The 19,811-nt window shown below is 38.3% G+C and overlaps 1 protein-coding gene across 4 annotated transcripts in view; it reads left to right on the top strand.

Moving 5' to 3' along the window:
- The window catches only part of VEZT (vezatin, adherens junctions transmembrane protein), a 76,353-nt gene that overhangs the window by 42,227 nt on the left and 14,315 nt on the right, over positions 1-19,811 (top strand). For 2 of the 4 annotated variants that reach the window (XM_084205325.1, XM_084205326.1), the window contains exons 10-12: positions 38-138; positions 1,270-1,477; positions 5,371-11,200. In XM_084205325.1, the coding sequence (XP_084061451.1) occupies positions 38-138; positions 1,270-1,477; positions 5,371-5,954 (893 nt within the window). In that variant the 3' untranslated portion in view covers positions 5,955-11,200. Of the gene's footprint in view, positions 1-37; positions 139-1,269; positions 1,478-4,589; positions 4,707-5,370; positions 11,201-19,811 lie in introns of those variants that run through there. The other 2 variants (XM_084205328.1, XM_084205327.1) reach the window with 2 other exon arrangements.

Below are 19,811 nucleotides of genomic sequence, written 5' to 3' on the forward strand. Positions count from 1 at the left end.
TATTTCTTTTAAATCCCTTTTCTTTTCTCCCCTAAAGGCAAAATTGAAGTTTCCTGTGACAACCTACAGCATACTACAGTACCTTTAACACAGCCTGCCATATACATAGAAAACAAAGATCCAATCCCTGAAGAGCAGGTAAAAAAAAAAAAAACAAAGGATCATTTAAAATAATAATTGGGGATTATTTGCCGTGTCCATTCTTTTTTTCAGTTGCTTGTGCAGTGACCTTGTTGTCTGGCCGAGACAGACAAGTAAGTGGCCAGTACCACTTCAAAATTGGACTTGTTGAAAAAATTTTGTACATTCCTTTTGCTGTTCCATGGGGAGATATTCCCCATCCTGGAAAAAAGAGCACTAGTATTCATTTCTCATATATATCATTAGAAATGAGTGACCAAAGGAGAGCAGCAACACAAGTAACAAAAAGTGAGAATTGCTAAAAGGCAGTATATGAAACAGTCCTACGTTTGCTGGATAAACAGACACAGCTGAAAAAGTGACAAGCACAAATCAAGCCCAAATCATCCTGCCTTCAGTTTACTTAGTCTCTGCATTTTTTGATATCTTTTTACTCTAACACTGAACAATTTTGTGTTGTTAGAGGAACTCCTGGGTGATGGTAGGACTGTCTTAAAGAGAGGTGGGCCTCCTCCATCCCAGAACTGAGTGGCAGATGTATTCTGAAAGCAGAGTGAATACCCATGCTCTGCTCTGTCCCTCCCTTGCTTCTCCCCCACATGTATTATCTCTAGCTGTTTTTCCATATCAAAAAGCTGGGATAATTACTTCATTGAAAATTTGTTATAATATAAATGCTGCTCTGTTTTTTTATGCTTGTAATCCAGTATATTTAAAATTGGAAGAGAAGTTTGCTATTCTCTATATCCTCTTAATAAGGATTTATGTAAGTTAAATTAGCAAGATGCATGACTACCAAGAACTGGTTACAGTGTAAATTTAAAAAAAAATAAACCCACATCAGCATTGCTTATTTCCACCTGTAATTATAGAGGAATGGTCTCCCATTTTCAAGGTATATCACTTGTTCCTATTTGTGTATGAAGGTAAATCTGTTAATGAGTGTGCTTGCTCCAAAATCATACAGATACCACCAAGAGCAGTGTCAGGTCCACTGGCTTTGCTCAAACAGGGCTCCATTCTATTACTGTGGTTGGTTTGTGTTGACATCACTTGATCATGAATCAAATTGTAGGACTGAGTGCATCTGAGAGTGAAGATCAAGAGTTTCTTCCTTTCTTTCTTTAGGAACTGGAAGCATATGTTGATTATTCAGATACAGATAATGAATACAAAAAGGAAGATTTTTACTGCTTCTCCCAAGAAGAAAGAGAAAGGCAAGAGCGAGAGAGACAGGAATCTAAGAGGGTGTTACAAGAATTGAAATCTGTTCTGGGATTCAAAGCTTCAGAAATTGAAAGACAGAAGTGGAAACAGCTACTGTTCAGTGAACATGGTAAGCATTTCTTTTGAAAATTAATTCCTTCCTTAAAAAACATGGGTGTCTGTTTGCCATGAATTTCTGTATGTTGGAATTCAGACAGTGCTTAGCTGTATTAGTGTCTTTGATGGAGCTGTGTGGTCTTAGTTGCCATTCCATCTTTTTATATTTTAGCAGTCATTTTACTATATATTGAAATGAACTCATAGAAGTGAGAATTTGGCTTTAAACAAAACATTGAGCTAAAATATTAAACACACAAAAATATTAAGACATAAAGAAAGCTGTCAGGATATAAACCATGCAGATCGAACTGACTTTCTTTCATGGCTTTCCAGTAAATATGATTTTTTATCAGGCTGCATAAATAAATTACTTTTCAGAATTTAAAGAAACCAGCAGAAAAATTATCCCAGACATACAAAAGTATATAGGTTAAACTGAAGAGCTAGACTTTGAAATATTATAGAAATAAAATAATAAAACTAGCTTTTGTTTCCATGAGAGAGTGAATACAGAATATGTTCACAAAAAAAAAAAAAACAACCCACAAACCACCTTAGAAGAAGAGTTCATTCAAATTAGCCTTTACTAATTTTGAGGACTGCTGGGTATCTCCATTCACTTGCACTTGAAAGCAAGATATGAAAATTTCTCTTGCCTCAACAAGACAGCTTGTCTGTTAAAACTTGATTCCTCTCACTGCTTGACCTATTTGATTTACTCTCTTTAAAATTGGCAGGAGTTTGTCTTTTCCTTATTTTCATTTCTTCCTCTTAAAGACAGGTTAGGAAAAGCTTTCTAAAAAGTTCCATGTTCTGTGTTATGCAACACAACCCTCAAGTCTGGCACCATATCCAAGGATTCTGCCTCTGATAGTGTCTACCAGAAAAATGACCATGGATTGCAAATTTTCAGTAATTTACTAGGAACACAAAGTGACAGACCATACCTGTTTATGAGACTGTCTCTTTTGACATCAAACCATCAAAACATCAAAAATATCTGTTCTTACCAATTTACTTCTTTATATCCATTAAGGTACAGCTGTGGTAAAAGAGAATTTTTGACTATTGGTACTGATTTCGCTTCTAGTTGTGTTAAAAACCTGAGACATCAAATTGCACCAGAGTTTGCCCAGGAGTAGGATTTCTGTATTTCTGTTAGATAAGACACCACACAACTCTTCACATAAATTTCTTCAAATCTTCCTTTCCTTACTGTTGGAGGAAGTGATCCTACCTCCAGTTCAAGTCTTCACAGACCTAATGAAACTCTTGCAGAAAGAATTTTTGTCAGGAGAACTTGCTAGGACATTCCCTTACCTGAGCAGGTAATACTTGCCCTGTAGGGGTAATACCTATCAGCATATCCTCAGGCCATCTGTGGCCATAGCTGGAAAGAGTCTGCTCACTCCTGTAGTTTGCAGTAACTGTTCACCAGAAAGCCTCTGTGGCTCATGTTGGTTCCTTTTCCTTTCCTATTACATTGGTTTAGGATTAGGATTAGAGATAAAAGGGTGAGGAAGGAAGAAAGTATGATTTTCTCCAGCTGCGTAGGACTAATCATTGATTATTTCCATCCTGTACAAAATGGAAAACATGAGGGCAGTTCAAGAAAGTAATTAATATTGTCTTCTGTTGGCTCAGATTGTGTGTGTCTAATCTGACAGGCTGATAGGTACACCTGATATAACATCTTCTACTGGTTTTTAGGGAAATCCTTCAATATTTCTTCAAAAGAAACACAAGTCAGTAAATATGATATCATGGACCCTGGCACATTATGGTTTAATTTATCCATACACAAGTTAGTCCTTAAAGAGACATGTATGTGATCTGCACTTTCCACATTTCTGACTTGCCTTATCTTGAAGATTGAAACCCAGAAAAGTTCGTATTCTTGTCTCCACTGGCCCAAGCCAATGGATGGCCATAATACCAGTTTTCCATAGTCCTCTTGAATCTTGCTTTTACAGGACAGTCAAATTCCAGAAATCCTATGTTTTCCTAACCTGTGATTATTGTGGAAAAAGATACTGAAATATTCAAAGGCTTTAATCTGTTAGTGAAGGCACCCAGCTAGCCATTCTGACTTATCCTAACAGGGACATGAGGGTTTTTGGTTTGTTTAAGGAAGGGCTGGTGAGGATTTCCACAGAAGAGGTCAGCTCCAAACAAGCTGATATGTCTTAAGAACACAACTGGAGATGATAGGTTGGATTCCAGAAGAAAAAAATATCATCTTAGCAGAGCACTAGACTAAAGCAAGTTTTCCAAGGCCCAGTACTATGGTAATACTTCTTACAGTCTGGCTAATAGGTAGTTTATAGGAGTGTAGGTAGGCTTATGTTTCTGGTCCTTTGGCCTCCTGTTAAGCCACTACATGGAAGTGCTTTTGAAAAGGCACGCTAAGTTTTTAGTAGCTTCATTTCCATTTGTCAAACACTGTAAAACAACTTTCTTCTGCTGCAAAATCACTTCTAGCTTTTCCCTAACCTCTCCCCTGCAAAAAAGTTCATTCTGTTGGTGGTAGTGTTGTATCCAGCTGTTTCCCCTTCTCCCACCTTGTCCATACAGCAGCTGTTATATAGCTATTTATCAGATTTGGAAAGCCATGCTCTCAAAACAGATGACTTTCACCCTGTTTATTAAGTCATCAACTTCACAAATTGGCCAGCTACCAATCTCAAGTATCTATTTTTTTGAGAAATTTTGCCTTTCAAAGTATTCTTTGGAGGAAGTAGGCAAGAAGTTTGCTCCCAAATGATAAGACTACTCTGCATATTCCTGTCTCTTCAAGCAAATGGGCAGAAATAAGTAGCAACATATTTTTTACCAGACAGGGAAAGAACTACTCCATAAACAACTGAGATGAGTCTGGTGCAGTACTCCTTTGGTATATCAAGTTCTAAAGCAAACAGTGCAATACACATTCAATGCCACAGTCTTTCAGTGTGCTAATGACAATAGTTAGCAATGTGACAACCATAACGATGTGCCTGCCTTCAGCTAGCTAAAGTAATATTACTGAAATAGGATGCGATTGAAAAATCCTAATACCGTAAATTTTGCTTCCCATGAAAAGTTTGTGTATTTCCCAGAGTTATTTTCATCTCTGCTTGCAGGGGTAAAGTCAGAATGGAATTAGAAAGGGAAATGCAACTTGGGAATCTGCTGTTGCCACTCTCATTTATGTTCGTGCTGCTACTATAATGGAGCTGCTGCAGTTTAGGGAATCTGTTACTTGGAAATGGACATTATATCGTTTTCTTAAAATGAAAGCCGCCTGTTCTTCAAGGAGCGATTGTACCGAGTTACATTAACCCTTAACACTGGGAGGAGAGACTTCCTGGCAAGCATCCCGTTGCTGGCAATGGGACTCGCTGCTGCTACTAACTTCAAGAGAGGCTAAATTAAACCACACTTTATTTGTGAGGACACCTAACCTGACTGTGTGGATATGTGTTGTATTTGTATACTGTGCTGTATGAGATTAGATATTGCCTATAAGGACTCTTTCATGTACCAGCTGTCTTTAGTGGATTAGGTTAACTGTTGTTCACAAGAAGACAGTTAAATCTGTATGCACTCCAGTAGTTTTACTTGGGTTTCACTTTAACACTGAATACATCCTCTGTGTTTGATGCTGACTTTAAACGTCATCAATTTTGTGCTGTCTCTTCACATCACAGATTTTAAGGAATAGTTACAAGTAGCTGTCACATTTCACTTCAGCTCTGTGATTAGAAAACACTTTTAAGTTTTGGTGTGGGTTGTGTTTCTGTTGTTTTGGGTTTTTTTAAAGTAATTTTAACCCTTATAATCTTGCATCTTTTCAGGCAAATAAATTATTTATATATAGCAGCTCACTTTTAGTTATCATTTAATTTTTTCCCCCTTTTTAAGCTGCAGTGAAACCCTTGTCTCCTGTAGAACCATTGAAGCTACTAAATAATGTGGAATTACATATGAATTCAGATACAGAAAAGCAGGACTGCAGCCAAAGTTGCGATAAATCTGAAGAAAAATACTCAAATCCAGAAGTGAATGCTGCTGATAAAAGCAGGACAGAATATTTGTATGAAGATCCTGAGATGGAGAAAAACAAAGACAGTATTACAGATAAAGATGTTTCTACAGAGGCTGAAGGAAGAATGTATTATCAGTGTGAAGGGGATGCTGAAGAGCTCAAGCCAAGCAGTGTGGATGGAGTAGAGGCTTCACAGCCTCCCTCTAAGGATGCATTACATTCAAAAATTAAGGATAGGCTGGCCCAGCTCCACATATCAACAGATTTTAACTTCACATCTGGTCTGGCTGCACAAGTTGCTGCCAGATCTTTCACTTTTACTACAATGCAGGAAGAGACTTTTGGAGATGATGGGGAGGAGGAGGAAGAGGAGGAGGAAGAAAAGACACAGGAGAATGAAGACCTTGTGGAGAACTGTGGAAATGAAGAGAGAGGCTCTGAAAGTGAAGGAAAAGTATAAGTCTGAGCTGAACTTTGTTAAACTAACAGCAGGCAGTTTGATGGAAAAAAACTGAGGTGGGGGGTTGAAGCTGAAAATACTGGATGGAAAAAAAAGGAGACCTAAATATAATACATCATGTTCCCTAAGACTGATACACTAAATAGGACTTCTAAGTATATTGAAAATTTGCAGGTAAGAGAAGTTTGGGCTGCATCCAAGAAATAGATGGCTGTCCCTTTTTAAGATCCTAGTGACAGGGGTTGGAATTTACCTTTGTGTTTTCTGTTTTATTTATTTATATTATGACATATTGTAGTTTTAAATTTCTAAAAAGAAGGAAAAACAATGTTTTGATTTACAACAGACTCCATTTTTTTCCTCTCTGATTCTTTTGTCATGGTATCAATGTTTGTTCCAACAAAAACAGCCAGGACATTTCTTTTGGAAGAACCTGAACTGTTCCCTGTGATCTTCCCCCACCACTTCTGTTTCACTTCTTGTGTCTGCAGTGTGTTGGCTAAGCCATGATAGGCGTTTGTGATTCTTCAACTAGTGATGTGGCACCCAGCTAAAATGTAGAATTTTAAATAAAAACTTGAAAGAGCTAGTATTTCATGTGTCCTGGGGTATGGGGCTGAAATAGTATAAAGTTAGTCATGCTTCATATTAAGGTTTATTTAGAATTTATGAAGGGTTAATAAATGATGTCTATAAGTTGTAATTCATGTTAGAGAAATGTGTTGTAAGTAAATTTTAGGGAAGGTTTTAAGCACACCAGTAGAAGGCACTAAAGATAGCTAGAAGCTATCTATTGGATTGACAGAGATGAGAAGTAAACACCTATTTATTAAGCCAGCTATTAATTGTTTGTTAACCTTTTGTAAACTGAACCTTCATGTAATTGTTTGATATAATGATTGACTGTACATTTTTGCTTATGTCCTGAAGTAATTTTCTTAAAGGAAATTATCTATGCATTTAACAACATGCAGTGTTTTGTTTGAGCACCATACTTGCTTTTCACTTAATGTTCTTTCACTTTTCCTTAGATCACAACTTTAACCTGTGGGATTAAGAATCCATGAGAGAACTACAGTTGTGTGCTTTGTTTCTTGTAACTTAGTTAACTGATGATGAAGTCTGGATGTTTGTTTGGTATGAGGTTATGCAGGTTGTTTTTTTCTCTGTGGTGGTGTTAAAAGGAGCAGGAAACTGATGCTAACCTCACAGAAGAGCTGGTTAATGGTTTCATTGCCCTCTCTTCCTTTTGCTCTCTGACACAAAACAAAGCAAAGCTCCTGTGTCTCTAATGGCGAGAGCACCACTTCGTGTGGAATACTCTACTTGGACCCAGATACACTTCCAGGACAAAACACTGCATCAGTTACTTAGAGTATTTATTGTGTTTTGCAGATTCTATAGAGTAAAGGGCTTTTTAGATGCTGGTGGTGCAGAGCAATATCTTTCCTAGGATGGTGTCATGGAAAGCGAGGAAGGTAATGCCAGTCAGCAGGTTAGGGTGGAACTCTTGACGGTATGTCAGAAAACAAGTGTTTTCTTTCAACTCCCTGGCCTGTATTAGTGATTTTGCATGAACACTGTGAAATATGTGGACTTTTATACAGATGGTAAAGAGGGAAATACCAATTGATAGAGAAGGGAGTATGACTTAGAGTGTTCTTTCACTGTACAGTGCCTGTCTTCTCCCTCACACACAGGTTCTGGGAAGAGAACGTGTTGCCGTTTTTCATTGACCAGTAACACTGTGTTCTGTGTCCTTTATTTTGTGTAAGTGACTGGGAGCTGAGTGGTTGATGTCTTAAGGAGGTTGTAGAAAAAAAAATCAGATGCTTTTCATAGTGTATTCAGAAGATAAGCCTCCTCTTAGTGGTAGAGAATATTCTTCTATAACTAAAGATTAGGCTAAGATGATGAAACACTTTTATTTTCTCTGTGGTAAGCAATTTTTTTTACCAAGTGTAGAACAGCTGCTTGGGATAGATTGTGTTTGAAGCATTGTCCATGCTTCTGAAGAAGTCTTCCTCATTCTTAACTTGAGATCCTCACAAAGTGCCCAGATATTTTTTGTTCCTAGCTAATTGTTCTGACAGCTCAAATGTATCTTCCATCAATATTTTTCCATGAACTCATCCACCACCATCTCATGATCTGATGTTGTGTATCCCAGAAAGGGTACTCCTGACCTTTTTCTATGGGATCCAAATCATAGTTTACAGTGTGTATGGCTATGATACCAACCTGGAAATATAATCAGATTTAGGATATTAATTATCACTGTGCTCACAGTTGCAGATGAAGTCAGTAGTAGCATGAGTTGCATTGGCACTGGAATTGGTGACAGATCTCACATTTATAAAAGCTGCTATTTCTTTATTCCTTTGCTGCAGTCCTTAGTAAAAATCCTGGAGATTCTACTTTGGTGGCTCACTTGAGGCCCAGTTTTATTATATGCTGGTCTTGGTAATGAAACTGGCCTAAAAAGCCCTGTCGATTGTGAGTTGTTCATTTTCATCCAGCAGATGTGTCCACACGGGGTTTTGTGACCATGTTATAAACCAGTTCATGAGTCCACCTAGGTGAAAAATTCACCCTTTTTAGGCTTCTTTGCTTTTCACCATTCTTATTGCAGCAATGTAGTAACAGCATTTACCTCAAAACAGCTGTGTCAGCACATACTGTGTTGCTGGCCTGAGACTCAGGATAGCCCACATTTACATTATTGGCAAAGATGGTGTAGTGTGAAATTACAGCCTTGACACTAGACACAGCTAGGATCAAATGATGACTTTTTGGAGGAAGTCCTGATCCTACTTTGACAAATAGATTTTCTACAAGCAATTTAACTGATTTCCATGGTCTTACTTAATGCAGTCTTAGAAGTTGCCCATATGAACACCTGGACTCACTTGTTTTCTCTGCCTCTCATCACCTCTGTATAAAACAGCCATCATTTATTTTGATCTATTTAATATTCCCCCTGAAGAAAAATATTGCTAACAGTGTACAGCGCACAAAACCTGACTTCTCTTGATTTGATAACCAGGTTCCATCTATGTATATCATACACTCTGTTATGATCCAGATTTCCTCAAAATTATGTCATTTGAAATGTATATACATGCTGTAGGTTCCTTCATGAACCTGACAGATTTCTTGGCATAATTTATTGCTGCCTTTAAAATAATGTTTATGAGCACACTGAAGTGTGCATTAGCTCTAATGAGTTGTCTTAATATATTGAGCATGTCAAGGTCTGAGTGTGGTTCTGTGTTCTTTGGCTCATTACCCGAGATAGGGATTTTTGTGAAAACAGAACATTTGCTCCTTAGAGCTTTGTAACTTTTTGAAACATTTAGCAGGAAGTCCATCCTAAATTATGGGTTATGACTAAGAATATCAGCAGCCAAAATCCTTTGTGAAGAGCAGAGCTAACAATAAATGCATTTTCCCTATGCCATTTCCAATTAGTAGTCCTGTGAAGTAAAGAAACAAGTAATTATATAGGGTTAAATAATTTCTTCTCCTTCTACATGGAAAGCACTCCAAAGGCAATATTTGCTTCTTGGATTGGATTACAATTTAACACTACATCTTTTTATATCACTTCAGTTTACACCTAAAGATCTAGGTAAAGGCTTAAATCTAGGCAAAGATCTGTGATAAGAAGGTAACTTGTCCCTTTTGTTAAGTGTATGTATTCATGACAGAAATTAAATAGTTGGTGTCATGGAAGCAAATGTAAAGAGTTACAGATAATAGAGCATCTTTCAAATGCAATTAAATGTGCCTCTGTCAACTACAGGCAAGATTTGCAAATGTGAAGGCTTCTGCCATCAGTCGTAGAAATGAGACAGTTTTACTCCCAGCAGAGGATTGCTGGACATCACTGAGTCTTGCACTTATATTTCTAAGTGCAAGATGGAATCTGGTAGAGTAGCCAGTTTTATTGAGATTTCAGACTGTCATGAGCACACCTGCCTCCATGTGACTGTTGTTACAGTATTAGAAATTTTATGGTTTTTTCAGAAGTGCAAAATTTGCAACTTTCTCATTAATTTATATGGTGGACTGTGTGGAGTTGTTTGCCCACACTGGATTCTGTAATCTTGTAGTTTATCCCTTTCTTCTTTTTTTCTTTTTTCTTTTTTAACAAACAAGAGGAAAAGTACACTAAACTACCCTTGACCTTTAAACTATTTTGTGAAGGGCGGCTGTAGTTCTGCAAGTGGCTTGTTCCCAGAGCTAACTGCTTTCTAGAATTAACAGATTTCATACTATCTCATCTGAGCAGTGTGAGAATGGCACTTGGTCAGTGTAAAGGGCCAGGCTGCTCTGGGATCTTTCTGTGTCAGGGACTAAACAGATGCTGAGGAAAGACTATCGTGTAGTGATACTCTCCAGACTGTTCCTCAGCAATTTGTGGCTCAGGGACTTCTTGACCCAGTGGTGGTGGATGTCACCTTAACAGGTTCTGATGGAATCCTTCTCCATAGATTTGCTCAAACTCATGTTTGGTCAATTATTCGTAGTTCCAGTGCCAGTATGTGGTCATCTTTACATCATTACTATCTTGAATACACAAGAAGATTTGTCAATAAACTTCTTTGATGTTCTGCTTTCCTCAGTCATTCTGCAGAGGTCGTGTTTTCTGCCTTTTGTTTGCTTTCCTTACAAATCTCTCCAGTTTTGGATGTATAATGACCAAAGTGTGGTGCAGTACTCCATACTAAACTCAGCAGTGCAGAGTACAGAGTAATAATCACCTCCCATAAAACACCAAACCATTCAAGTATATTTGAGTCCATATAGGAAGAAAAATCCTTTTAGATCTTTTAGCCCTAGCTATTAGGATGGCAAATGAAAATATTTGGTCTGATGAAGGAGAAATATTTATTCACTGTCAGCGGGATTTGGCTGGACAATGTTTTTCTTTGCTAACAAAACAAAAAGTTGTTATAACAAAATGATCTCCCAACAGCTGCCACCTGGTATAACACAAACTAAAGATGCCAAACAACACTTGTTTAAATTTCAATTTGAGTTTTCAGAGCTTTTTTGGTCTCTGATGGAAAATATATTATCACACAAGAAACATGGCAGTGGATATATAGATATCAGAGATCAAACCAAAGGCCTCTCAACCAAAGGCTAATTTTTAAAATTCTTGGTGGTGTGCTTTATTCATTTTCTCATTATATTTAATTCCCTCCTGTATATCTGTTTATTTTGCCACCTGTGATTTTAAATGCTAAAAAATACATCTGATTAATTCAACTTGGAAATTTGTGCAGAAATCAGATAAGAGATAATGGTAGTGTGTGGTAAGACACAGTCATAGCAAGGGGTAAAATCTACCTCCCATGAACTTTCCTTTGTAGATGGATAAAGCAATGTGGCTTGAGCTACAGCTGGATATGAAACTGTTCTTGATGTGCTGCCTTGCCTTTCACACTGCCATGGCTCAGGTTATTGACATTTTATCGGAACAGAACTTGGCTCAAGAGGGTGAACTGGAACAGAACTTGGCTCAAGAGGGTGAACTGTTAACCCATGTTACACTTTCTGTATCGAACACAGGATTCTGATAAAGCAACTGCAATTTAGTAGACAAGGAAAAAGTTTCTCTGTTACAAAGTGGCTTATTGTAAAAGGGTTGAATGGGACCAAAACTTGAATCCTTTCATGTGATCAGCATATTTTGACCCTTGTACCTTCTCAGCTTTAAATCTTAAAAGCCTCATGGACAGTTTGCTTTAGAGGATGCAGTTCTATGACAGCTTAAATCACTTCATAGACATGAAATCCCAGTCCCTCCCGTAGGGTGGCTTTTGTAAGCACTCAGTGATCTAGGATATGGAAAGGACTGGAAGTGCATCAGTGCTTTAACTTGTAGCTGGCTTCCTCAATCCTAATGAGGATGATGCCACTCATTACTTTCCTCACTCATTTTGATTCCTTTTGTTCTTGAGCCTTAGGCTGCCCAAGACCATTTGTGTCTTATTCCCCAAAGCTTCTAGGAGATGTTTATGATACTGCCAGTAAAACTGAAATTATTGTGCATGTATTTTTCTACTTACTCGTTTCACCCTTCTGGACCCTCTGACATCCATGGTCCCCTCCCTTTACCACACTCTTAAGAGGTTCCGATTTTAAAATAACACACAAATTCTTTTTACATGTATTTGTAACAGAAAACTAGATCTAGAGTTGTGTACTGACTTTCTTACTTGAGAACTGAAACAGAAGGCAGGCACCATAAAGGGGGGACATACAGTCAAAACAGAAATAATGTATAGCAGCTCAAATTTATACCACACTCTTGGTGTATATTGACTTTTATAAGTAATTCTGGCTTACTGAAAAACATTTTAAAGTTGCATTTTAAAAATAACTGTAATTCTATTACAAGGTCCCAAAATAAGTGTCATTAGTTGGCTTGATTTGTGCTCAAATCTTAATATTTAAAGATTGCTTCCTGACCTTCTCCAGCTGCATGGATGAGAACTGAAAATAATCTCAGATTTCCAAAAGAGAGAGTGACCAATCCTTTCCGTTACTTTGTGCTATTAAAGAAAGGTCCATTCCTAAACAAACAAGAAGAGAAATGTCAGTGCTTAATATCTTCAATGGCCATTACTGACAGAGAATCATGCATTTGATCTCAATAGAAGTACCATAAATGCAGGCTATTTATAATGTTTGGTATCTGTGTTTCAATAATAATAATAATAATAGGCTTTAACTCTATTATGGGATAAAAGCCAGAAATGTACAAACTGTCCAGTAGATCTTTCATCCAAAGGCACAGCTGGTGAAATTTAAACAAGTTCATGTTGGCTGTTCTGCACTGCTCAGTATGACATTGCAGTCCAAGCTTTTCATGTCCCAGTGTGGATGTTCATGGGTGGTCTGCAGGCACCTGTGTGCTTGAGGTCTGCAAAGCTTGCAGTGATCACAGAACGGTGCTGAGTGAAACCTAAATAGGAACAGGATGCTTCACAAAGATTTTGTGTTATTGTCTGTCTTCCTCTGTTGCAGCATCCATGCCATATGCAATCCCACTTGCAAACTTTTTCCTTCCCACCTTTTCTTTTCATAGGCCACACAAACCAATTGGGGAGGGTTTTTTAGTTTGTTTCTCACCTGTAGGACTATCTGTAATGCACCAGGTAAGTTATCCCCAGCAGAAACTTAAACATTAGTGGCCAAGCTGCAAAAGATGAGCCCTGGGCTGAAGAAGCTCTTCTAGTTTGACCACTTCTGCAAAGGGTTCTCCTGAGATGGGTGACCACAGGAGTGCTGAGCTAGGCGCAATGACTCTTCAGGTGTCTTTCAAAGCTCCAGTTTTTAAGGTCTGACCTTTTCTCTGATTGTCTCTCTCTTCCCTCTTAGCTGCCTTCAGCTCTTCTCCAGTATTCTCTTGCCAACTGCTGAGGAATTTGGCCACTTTTTTCCTCCAGTTCTGAGGCCTTTGTCTAAACTTTATGAAATGATAGGCTAGAGGGAATCTATGCCAACGTGCTGCTGTGCATTCTCAGTCATAAACTCATAAACAGAAGGGTTCTTAGGGCTGGTGCAATGTCTGTCCTGACATTCCTTCCAGGAAGCTCTGACCAACCTTTCAACCTGGCCTCCTATTTCTTCCTGGACTTCAGAACATTCACTCCCAGGAATTTCCTTCCCTCCTTAATGACTGTAAGATGGTAATGCCTCCTCAGCAAGACTGACCCTCAAACACATGTTCTTTGTTACATGAGCCTTACTTGTTCTTTCCCACAGGAGGGTGGCACAGTCATGGCTGACTCTGCCTTCCCCTAATCAAGTTTGCTGCTTTCAGCAGTAGGGGCTGAACATGTACTCTCCAGCTGCTATGTCAATGTGCTTTGGCTCCACAGCTGCCTGAACTTGAGCTCAGGAAGCGCTGGGATCTAGCAGTTGTGCTTAAACTTTTCCCACTGGTAAAGAGCATGTGTTTTCAGAATACAAGTATTAGTAAATCTCCCTGAATTGGACCATTTTGAATTTTTATTGAGGAGCATAATTGAATTATTTCTTAATTTAAGAGGTTAGAATAACCTTTATAAATATATATGTGTGTGTATATACATACATACAGATATATATATATATATATGTATACACACACACATACACACACGCACACCCTTTCATGATGTAAATGTGTTCATTGCCAGATGTCCCACTGTAAGGCTTGTTTAGCAAAGAGGTTGTATTTTTTTCATATCAAACTATCCTGTTGCTTACTTGAAAGGTAAACAAAAACTTAATTCTTGCTATCCAAAGGCAAAAGAATTGTATTCTACCAAGCAAACTGTTGAAGTATTTCAAACCTGATTTTACATCCTTTATTAGAAAAGCTGCTTCACTTTGATTTTACTTGTCAAGTCTTTGCACCTGAGCTGCTGTGAGTGCCTGTATGGCCATTTGCCCTATCTTAAACATGTAAACAAATACATGTTCCTCAACATCTCCTGCCTTATAGTCCTAGCATTTCCCAAAACAGGGCCTAAAGGCAGCATAGATTGCCAAGGAACACAGGGAAGGGAAAGAAAAGAATCTTGATAAGCTGCTTCTTAATGGGCTAATAAATGAGAGCTAAAATGTAAGAGGAAATGTTCAAAAGAACAAACTGCAGCAAGAGACTTCTGGCAGGGCTACAGAGGGAAATCACATGATACATTCTGAAGTTTGCAGACACTGGGAAGGATCCACAATTTCTTGTCCATGTGGAGACAGGAAACGCTCACCAGACTGGTAGTCTTCAGCAGCTTTTTTTTTTTTTTTTAGCCTCTATTTTATCTATGTTTCATTTCCATAGAAAGACTTGCTGCTTTCTGTGCTGTGTGCTCAAGCTGTGTGTGATCAACCTCTGCATCTCTTCCTTTAAGTTCTGTGTGAAGTCAGTCTCCTTGCTTCCACTGCACTGAAAACCTGTGTGCTTGGGCTCGGCGGAGTGTCCCCAGCACCTGCCCTGCCCGTTGCTGATGCTGCTTTAAACAGGGTTCATTTGATCAGCCTCAAGGAGGTTTAGATCAGCAGGTCCTTAAAGCAGGTATGAAGCCTGGGGGCAGGCTGTGCTAGGGATCCAAGAACTCAAGTTCTGGGTTGGATGTAGGCAGTAGCAGGAAGACACTCCTGGATGCTGACCTTTTGTTGTGATAGGGTTTCCTGCCTATGATATTTCCCCAAATTATTTTGTTTCTCTTTTTTGTACTTTCATTTACCTTCATTCTTTTTCCCATGGATATGAATCTGGACCTGAAGTCTTCTTTACATAGTTAATCATGTACATCACCAGGATTATTTTTAAGCCATTTTAAAATATGTGTCTAGGTTTCCCCAGTTTCAGAAGTAGTTTTCTTAACTGTAATGCTAACCACTTTTAAAGTCTTTTTGGTTGCTATTATTTCTTCAGCATCTGTAATAAAATTCTGCCTCACTAATGCCTGTATTGTTTTTTCTCTTTTTCCTGTATCCCTGACAGTTGCCTAGGTGGAGTGGATGTGGCTTATCCATCCTCCAATTAGTAATGATTGAATGGAATAGAGAATGCTTATACAGGGATGCAAAAATGCTGTATGAGCACTTTGCTTGATTTTTTATACAGCATTTTATTTATAATTCCACTTTCATCCTGAAGATGGAATTAATTTTAAGCAATCCTGGCAATAGTTTCTGCAGTATTTTTTGCTGACTCCTTGGTACAAGCACTTTAGTAATGAGCACTTGTTACTCTCTCCTGAATTAGTGATGACTGAAGAAAGAGTGTTTTTCTGTGTGTCATATGCTTCCCATTGTACCTTCCCCTCATCCTTCAGAGACCTCTGTGCTGTGGCAACTGTTGGCAAAACTCCTTTTAGCATTACCTAAATGCCTGTGTAGGTGGGGCTTTAGGAAGAAAATAATGTGCCAGTTGAGGACACTGGTAGCAGGTAGAGCTTTAATCCAGGAATGGGGCTTAGGTGCTCTGCAGGAGATGTATTCTACTTGTGTGTGACTCCTAAGAGACAGACTTCCTTTGTAGGCTTCAGAAGTGCCAAAAGAGCAGCAACAGGACAGAGTCACTCCTTTTATCTGGAGCTTTTCCGTTCCCTGGTAATGCTTAGACTTTTGTATCAGAACTCATCAAAGGCTGTGTTCTGCTGCTGTTAGGAATTGTGGCTGATGTGCACCTCTTCCTGTAACCATTCCCTGATTTGGTTTTAGGGTTAACAGCTACTGACCACTCTTCTCACTAAGGTATGACCCACTCACCTAATTCACATCCCCAGGAAGGAAGGCTTAAAAGGTTACTGGGAAGAATGGAAATAATTTGATCATGAAAGGCAAGAGGTGAGGCAGGAGTATTTTTTCTTTTGAATCTTGCTGCCAAATTGGTGCATAATTCATTGTGCAAAAGGTCTTGCTTACTGTTTGCTGTTTTCAGGTTTGTGTGTTTGTTTTCATATGGAATACAGAACAGATCCAATTGCTGCTGTTAGAAGATGTCTGTCTACCAAAAAGGATTTCCTTTACTTGGAGACTTCTTGAATGCTAAATTGCCTGTGTGTATACTTCATAATGTACCATATGCAAATATTCTTCAGGAATTGATACTACCACTTCAGTCAATATTTTCTATGTTAGAACTGTATATTTCCTATACTGCCAAGAATGTATATATATATCTATGAAGACTTAAGATTGTATCTTTTTGAGCAAGCCTCTTTCTTCAACCATCTGAAACTTTCTTCCTGTTTCTCAAGTTTTCTGCTAATTTATTAGACTCTTGTGTTATATTGTGTACTTTTGTATCAGTTGTATTGCTGTATTTCTTCTTTCTCTCATTAAAACCTGTTCTTCTCATCCTTCTACTGTGCTGCTTCATATTGGAAGTACTCACACCATATCAATTAACCAGCTCTAGTGTAGTGGGTTAGCCTGAGGTGGATCCAGACCAGTCCTAAAAAGCCAGTCATTCAGACATTATATTATTCCACTGATCCTAACACATAATCAGCTTTATTGTATTAAGCTTAATTTTGCAGCACAGTCTGTACTTTTATAATCTAGTAAAGAAGAAACCTGGAATGGGACTCTCAAGGTAAAAACAAATGGACAAGTACAAAAAATGTACTGAATTATGAAGCCCATAACTCTTACGGATGGTTGTTTCTGCTTACATTCATTAAGATATTGGTGGGCTTCCTGAAGGAAGCAAATTTTGAGGAGAGATTTGGAAGAGGATTCTAAGGGCTATTTTTTTCTAGAAATATGGCTGTCAAGTTAGTTATCTGTGCCATCTCCATGCTTAATTTACCTTACAGGTAAATGAAGAGGGAAAAAATGAATGCAGGTTAGGACCTGTTTGCTTACTTTGATTAAAGAAACAGCTGATTTACAACAAGAAAATGCTGTCTCACAAGAAATCACTCCATGAACAGACAGAGAAATGATAGTGCTTTTTTTTCCTCCCAGTGAAAAGCAAGCTTTTCAGTGTTTCACTGAAGCTAATGCAGGATGTTCCCTAACCTGGAGCTCTCAATAGGCTCTTTTCCCTACAGAATAGTATGCAGGAGGAAAGAGTTCAAACGTCCTGTACAGTGGGCCCAAGGTATTGAAAGAAAGGAAGTGAACAGAACATGCACCTGCACCTGTGTGTTGAGTATCCGGCAATTTTTGGGGCTTAGAAATCAGCTGTCAAGATGGGAAAATACCAGAAGCTTCTACTCTTGGAAACTTAAGGATGAAGTTAATCTCATCTTTAGCACCATCTTTATAATTATGGCAGAGTATGTGGAAATAGCTATGTCACCTAGCCTTGGTTTTCACAGAGACTTTTCATCACCCTCTCCTTCATTAGAACTATTTCTGTGCCATAGTTGCACCTGTGCATGAAAGAGCCCCATGGAGTGACCCAGTCCATTTAAGGGTTTCTTGTCATGGTGTTGTGGTAGCAAGAACCAGAAACACATGTAGAATAGCCATGCTGGTTCTGAGCACACCTGACATGGGTTATATGTAGGTTTAGATTAGGCAAATGCTGGTCTGTGCAACTGCATACATTTGCCATTTGCTTCTACAGTGCAAAATATTAAGGGAAATTCTAGTGTAGAGAAGAACTATCACAGGGAATTCCACAGGCCACTGTAGCCTTTTCAGTCACTCACAGAAGTGTTTGCAAAAACACCTAGCCTAAAGCTGATCTGTCCAGACTTCAATCAAGAATGCTTGACTTGGAGAGAAAGCATGATAGGCCAGTAATTAATATATTTGAAAATGCTACTGTTAATTATCTGTTATATTTAATCCCTGACTTCTCTACCATTCCAGTAATTGTTTTGTGTGCACATGAAGGGACAAGCTTCCTTCAGAGATGAATGGACTGCAACTATAATATGTCCCATTGATATAAATGAAATCCATTGTTTTGTTAAGTTAAAAATAAGTAAAAGAAAGAGACATTCCATGACTGGTCCAAGCTAGCTGAGAGCAGCTCAGCAAAAGACTGCTCAATTAATTTTGGCCTATATTCTGTGTTATTCTTTGTTGTCACTGTTATCACCTGCTTCTTAGCAGCTTAATAGATCAGCAGCAGCAGCAGCAGCATCAGCATCATCATTGCCTGCATGATGTATTGGTTAAACCAAGAGTGGAAAAGAGTGGACCTTTGCATTCATTCCAGGCACTCTTGAAGTTTCAGTTTGATTACTGGCTTGCATCAGCTTTAAATTGAAAATAAATATATGGTTCCCAAAAGCCATGTAGTAAATAAATTGCAGAAGTTGCAATTATTTCCTTTTTCCTGCCTATCTTTATTTCTGCTTTGAAAACTTCTGTGAGAGAGCCAGCTACTGCAGGACATACTTAGCTCCTGGGAATGCTCCCTCCAGCAGCTGTATGCTCAGTATGAGGACGTGAGGTATTTGACCATCTCCTGCTATTTCTCTAGGTTATGTTTCTAAAGCTTCTCTGCAACTATTAATGAAATTAAGAAGCTAATTGCTAGAAGACAGCTGGCAAAAGTACTTGCTCCTTTAATTGCAATTAAATTTTTATGACTAGTGCCAAAATGTATATATAACAGCCCATAAAACAAGTAAGTCTTGGTCAGACATACACAAAGAAATAGTGGATGAGCCCAGGACCTTCCTCTCTTTTCTTGTTTCCTCCCTGACAGTAACTACCAGTAAAGATTCTGTGACTCAGCAGCTGGGTTTAGACAGCCCAGACTGTTGAATGGGACAGGAAGGAATATACAAGATGGAGAACTTGTAAACACACCAAAAATTTCCAAGTACTTTGATACTGAGACTGCTGTACTTGCTGCTCTGAGTCACAGTGCTTTATATATAAGAAATTAAACAAAGAAGCCAAAGGTTTCAGAATGAAATTATTACAACCAATGCTGATGGAAAGTGAAATACCTGAACATGAAATCACTTGGAAGTAACCCATGTGATAATCACTCTTTGTCTTAGCTATTTTTTAAGGTCTTTAGTAGACTGGCTGTACCCGATGATAATAGAGTTGGCAAAGAGCAGCTTTCCTTGGATGTACATCTGCCAAAAAAGAGAACAAAAAAAATGCTGAATTGGCAAGAGTTACCTCTTAGTCTAAATGAAGATGATGGATTGAAAAACAAAGAGGGTTGTTGGGTAGCCTGACTTACAACTTTATTATGGTATCAGCTTTCACCTTTCATAACTTTTTTGTATAAAATATTTTATTTTATTTAAGAATTAAAAAATAAAACTCAGATTCTTCTGGTCCTTCCGAGATTTCCAAAGAGCATATGGGAGTGTATGAAACAACATTTTGCATGCTGCTTCATGGACTATCAAAACCCACTAT

Source organism: Fringilla coelebs, assembly GCF_963513975.1.
Source record: "Fringilla coelebs genome assembly, chromosome: 5".
NCBI lineage: Eukaryota > Metazoa > Chordata > Aves > Passeriformes > Fringillidae > Fringilla > Fringilla coelebs.